At 35.6% G+C, this 4434-nt stretch overlaps 1 protein-coding gene across 1 annotated transcript; it reads left to right on the top strand.

The window, feature by feature from the left end:
• Positions 1 to 2009: 2009 nt before the first annotated feature.
• On the top strand, positions 2010 to 4074 carry LOC136817097 (trypsin delta-like). The gene is made up of 5 exons (XM_067073436.1): positions 2010 to 2328; positions 2653 to 2894; positions 3180 to 3281; positions 3732 to 3969; positions 4055 to 4074. Exons 1-5 carry the CDS (start codon positions 2010 to 2012, stop codon positions 4072 to 4074), a joined length of 921 nt encoding a protein of 306 aa, XP_066929537.1.
• Positions 4075 to 4434: the final 360 nt, after the last annotated feature.

The following is a 4434-nucleotide window of genomic DNA, read 5'->3' on the forward strand; positions in this document are numbered from 1 at the left end:
TTATAATAGATTTGATACAAAAAAACTAGTTTGACAAGATATAAAAACAATGAATATATAACACTCTTGAGAAATCAAATGATAATTAAATAAAATGCGTGTGAAATAATTAATTACTAGATAATGACTAAATGACAAAATGATAATAACTGACAAAGTGTTTGAAATAATTGATAACATAGATAAATGACTTTAAAACATAGAACAAAACAAATGACGCATGAAACACGAGAATGCACAAGAGAGAAAAGACGCTGAAAAAGAAAGCACTGGGAAAACAAAGGACGCTGGGGACAAAAAGACACTGAAAATTGAACTATAAAATATTTTTGCTTTTTTAAATATACTAAAAATTTAATGAATCACATTACACAATGGGAATTCCTAATGGATCAGCAAAGCCCCGATGAGAAGAATACACTGAAATATTATCCTTAACTTTCATCCTAATAGGAAAAACAGCAAAGTTTTTGGAAACCCTATTGGGTTTTAGAGCTTGTGAAAAAAAATCTCAAGAGCCCATATCCATTTGCATTGAGCTTCTTCACTTTTTTTATAAGAACATCCAAAAACTTTGAAGTCTTGGGATGTTCTTAACTTTTCAGTTTTAAGCCTAAAAATGTTCTTAACATGTTCTTATGTTCGCCATTTTTTAAGTATTTGTCCATTTTCCTGAGAAATCGGGTGTTTTAAAGCCCACAAAGCCTTAAAAAAAGGTTCTAAACCTGTTTCTAATATTTTGGCAATCGAAACCTGATGTTGTTTATATAGTTTGTTCTTATAATAGAACAATTTACCTAAAGAAAACTTTCACTGGGTCACTGAATTCGACGTTAATAAGCTCTCCTTCTCATTTTCTAATCAAGATAAAAAACAAGGTGTTATATCCAAACAAACAGAAAACCAGGGTGACCAGCCGGAAGATTACAAGAGGTCTATTAACTTTCAATTGAAACGACATGTCACTTATAATGCCCTGTAATGACCTTATCTCCGTTTTGAAGAAAGATAAAGACCTAATCTGCAGGACATGGCCAAAGTTCAAACAATAGATGCTTTAATTGAAAAGCTTAACTTTGTATACTGTATAAAAAAAGATGATTTTGAAATATAAATTTCAGTCGAAACTTTAGAAAACGCTCCAGATCATTCAAAGAAATATCCAAAAACGCACAAAAGGGTAAGAATTCGACTTTATTTAAACTTTCGCATTCATGATATTCTTGACGTGTCCTCGGGCTTGCCAGTAGGCAAAATAAAGCTAGCAAAAAATTGTTTAATAGATTGTTATAATTTTTGGCAAAAAGTCGGGGTGTTTTCGTGGAAAGTCGTGCCATCTTATTGGTGTGCTTTATGACAACCTAATTTTGAGGGACAACTCTAGGATAAAACTTTTTAAGTCGAGGAAAAAAGTAACTTTTTGAGATTCTTTGTCTTGTTGTTCCCTGCCGTAATTTGCTTAAAAATTTAGTCAATTCTTCCCGGTTTATTTTTCCCTTTTAGATATTTTCATCAGAGAATGATTGTGTCGTGGGCGATAGACTTTTGCAAACTAAAAATATTAAGGGCGCTCCCGAAATATGTTCCATAATTTTTATTCACGTTTCATGTTTCGACTTCAAATCTCGAAGCTCCCATCCCTGTGTCACACCCCAGACCCCACTGGAAAATTAAGCAAAAATTTTGTCCCCGGTGGGAAAGTACCCTTGATTTTTAGCTCCACTGGAAAATTGACTTTGATTTCATCCCCACTCGAAATTCCATGTTTAAAAACAAATTGCACTCCAAAACCATCCCCACTGGGTTTTTTAACCTTGGGACAAGAGAATTTCTATCCCCGTTAAGATTTCAATAGCAATTTTTATTCCCACTGAGGAAAAAAGTTCCACCGGGGCTTTGAGACAGGGGTGTAAGTTCTGTTGGCATTACATATCGTAGGTGTAGTAATCGAGGGTATACATTCACAAGGTAAAATTTATTGCTATTTATTTTCTTTCAGGTGTTCAAAAATGAAGCAAATATGTTTCCTCCTTATTCCCATGGTGGTCTTCATTTCATCTCTAAACGCTCAAGCATCTTTCAACGATCTCAACGTATGTGGTAAATCAAGACTTGCTATGAATCGAATCGTTGGTGGATCCACCGCAAGACAGGGTGAATTTCCATGGCAAGTAGCGCTGATGAGACGTGGAAGGACTTTACCGATATGTGGAGGGACGTTGATCAGTGATAAATGGATCATAACGGCAGCACATTGTCTACGAGATTTGAGTACTCTAGAGGGTGTCGTTCTTGGTGCACACGCCTTTGGTTTTAATGTTAATGAGGGTAAGGCCTAAATATAAACTTTTTTATCATCGCCCAGTGATATTCATATTCGAAGCTTGCCTTGGAACAAGTGATTTACACTTGGCTAGGTTTAAAAAGGTTCTTCACCCATCGAGTAAGGTGGAAGCTGCAATGATATGAAGTTTATTTTGGTCTTCAAAATTTTGAAACAAATCATAGATATATAGCTGTTTTAGTTACTCCTTCTCCAGCATTTTATCATAAAATCGGTTCGTCTCAACATTAGAAAGTGTTAGATTATTTCCAATAACTTTGGATTTATATTTGGCATTACACTACATTCTCTAATTCTTCATTGCGCAGCAACAAGAGAAGAACGTAATATTGTATTCAATGATATCAAAGTCCACCCTGATTATAACCCGGCCACATTCCACAACGACATAGCATTAATACCAATGAATCGACCAGTTCAATATACCAGCAATATACGTCCAGCTTGCCTGGTTGATGTAGCTCCACCTGCTGGTTCTGAAGTTGTGATCTCAGGCTGGGGAACGATAAGTGCTGGAGGACCTCAATCTGCTATCTTAAAAGATACAAAGGTGCTGTTTTATCCAATGCTGGTGTATTTGAGTATCAAAATGCTTTTTCACAGTTTTTTCCGGAATTTTTGATCGAAAATATCTGTTTTAACGATTTTCAATAATCCATTTCTTGACGTAAATTCAGAAAATTGAGCAATTAGAGCGATAATTTATTTGGTAAAAGTCTAGTCTAAGTGAGTGAAAAAGTGAAGTGGTGGAGTAAAAGTGGAGTAAAAGTGAAGTGGAGTGGAGTGAGTCGAGTCTGTGCTCATTCTTGGTGACAATTTCCCCTTTTTTCCATAGGTTAATATAGTTTCCCGAGAAAGATGTCAAGCCAGCTTTGAGGATGCCATAATTACACAAAACATGATGTGCGCTGCTGCAAGTGGAACTGATGCTTGTCAGGTACATCTATCTTTTTTACAATTGACGGAGATATGTAAATAAACTACTCCTAACACTCAACTATTTCTTTTGAATGGTAATATTTTGATAATAAATCATTTTCGAAGAAACATATTATTTGTTGCATTATATAGGGAAAGGTTGCCATTGAAGGTTCTTTTAATAGATCTCAACAACTATATCCCCGACTTTTAAGTGAATTAAATTTCACGTGGATTAATTTTCACGACTTTCGCGAGTTTTGGCCCTTTTCGCGAAAATTAGTCCTCGCGAAATATTCAAAATCAGGATTTTGGCCAAAACCCCTATGAAATTGAACGAATTTGGGTGAAAAAGTGCGGACACTTTTTATCCACGCGAAACTTTTGGATTCTCAATTCGCGAAAAAAAGTTCACGCGAAAATTTATCCATTATATCGTCCTTTGAAATATATTGAATATTATTTTCAGGGTGACAGTGGAGGTCCAATGGTTTTAAATCAAAGAGATGCAAATGGTATCGATCAGTTTTATTTGGCCGGTATCATAAGTTGGGGAAGAGGATGTGCTCGGCCAGATTTCCCAGGAGTATACACAAATGTGGCTAATCTTCGTGGATGGATTGATGAGATTGTAAGTGCTGACCAAGAAGTTATAATTGAAACACCTGAAGTTACTGAACCATCTGAAACGATTGACACAGCTGAAGGTATCTCTCAACCTTTACCTAAACGTCAAAATTACGTATATACGGAAACTTACTTTTTCATTAACATTATACATCAACTTTATAGCAACTATCTTTGATGCATAACATTGATAAAGTTTTTAAGACATTCAACACTGCAAGACTACCTTGAATCAATTGAAATCAAGTGAATCAATTTACGCGAGGATTATATAGTTTTTCGGAAAAATCCCGAAATTTAATGATCGTGAAATTTTATAGCCAGGAATTTTGCCAAAAACTTTATATCTTTTGCCAAAACCTCTAGGGAAATGAAAGAAATTGGACTCTTCCAGAAAAAATTCGCTCATGGGGGGGGGGGGTGGAGGATATATTATTTTGTCTTTGATCTACCCCTGGACATTTCGATTTTTCACCCCCTGGACACGTGTTTTACCCCTGGACAAGCATCAAATTGACCCCCTGGACACAAATATTTACCCCTGG

The sequence above is a fragment of the Clytia hemisphaerica genome, unplaced genomic scaffold (genome assembly GCF_902728285.1).
Source record: "Clytia hemisphaerica strain Z4C2 unplaced genomic scaffold, Clytia hemisphaerica genome assembly, whole genome shotgun sequence".
In the NCBI taxonomy this organism is placed as follows: domain Eukaryota; kingdom Metazoa; phylum Cnidaria; class Hydrozoa; order Leptothecata; family Clytiidae; genus Clytia; species Clytia hemisphaerica.

What these genes read in the sequence shown, in the direction of transcription:
- LOC136817097 (XM_067073436.1), top strand. Translation starts at nt 2,010, where the DNA reads ATGAAGCAAATATGTTTCCTCCTTATTCCCATGGTGGTCTTCATTTCA. An exon ending in TGGTTTTAATGTTAATGAGG is followed by an intron (nt 2,329 to 2,652) that starts GTAAGGCCTAAA and finishes TTCATTGCGCAG; the next exon opens with CAACAAGAGAAGAACGTAAT. An exon ending in AACGATTGACACAGCTGAAG is followed by an intron (nt 3,970 to 4,054) that starts GTATCTCTCAAC and finishes TCAACTTTATAG; the next exon opens with CAACTATCTTTGATGCATAA.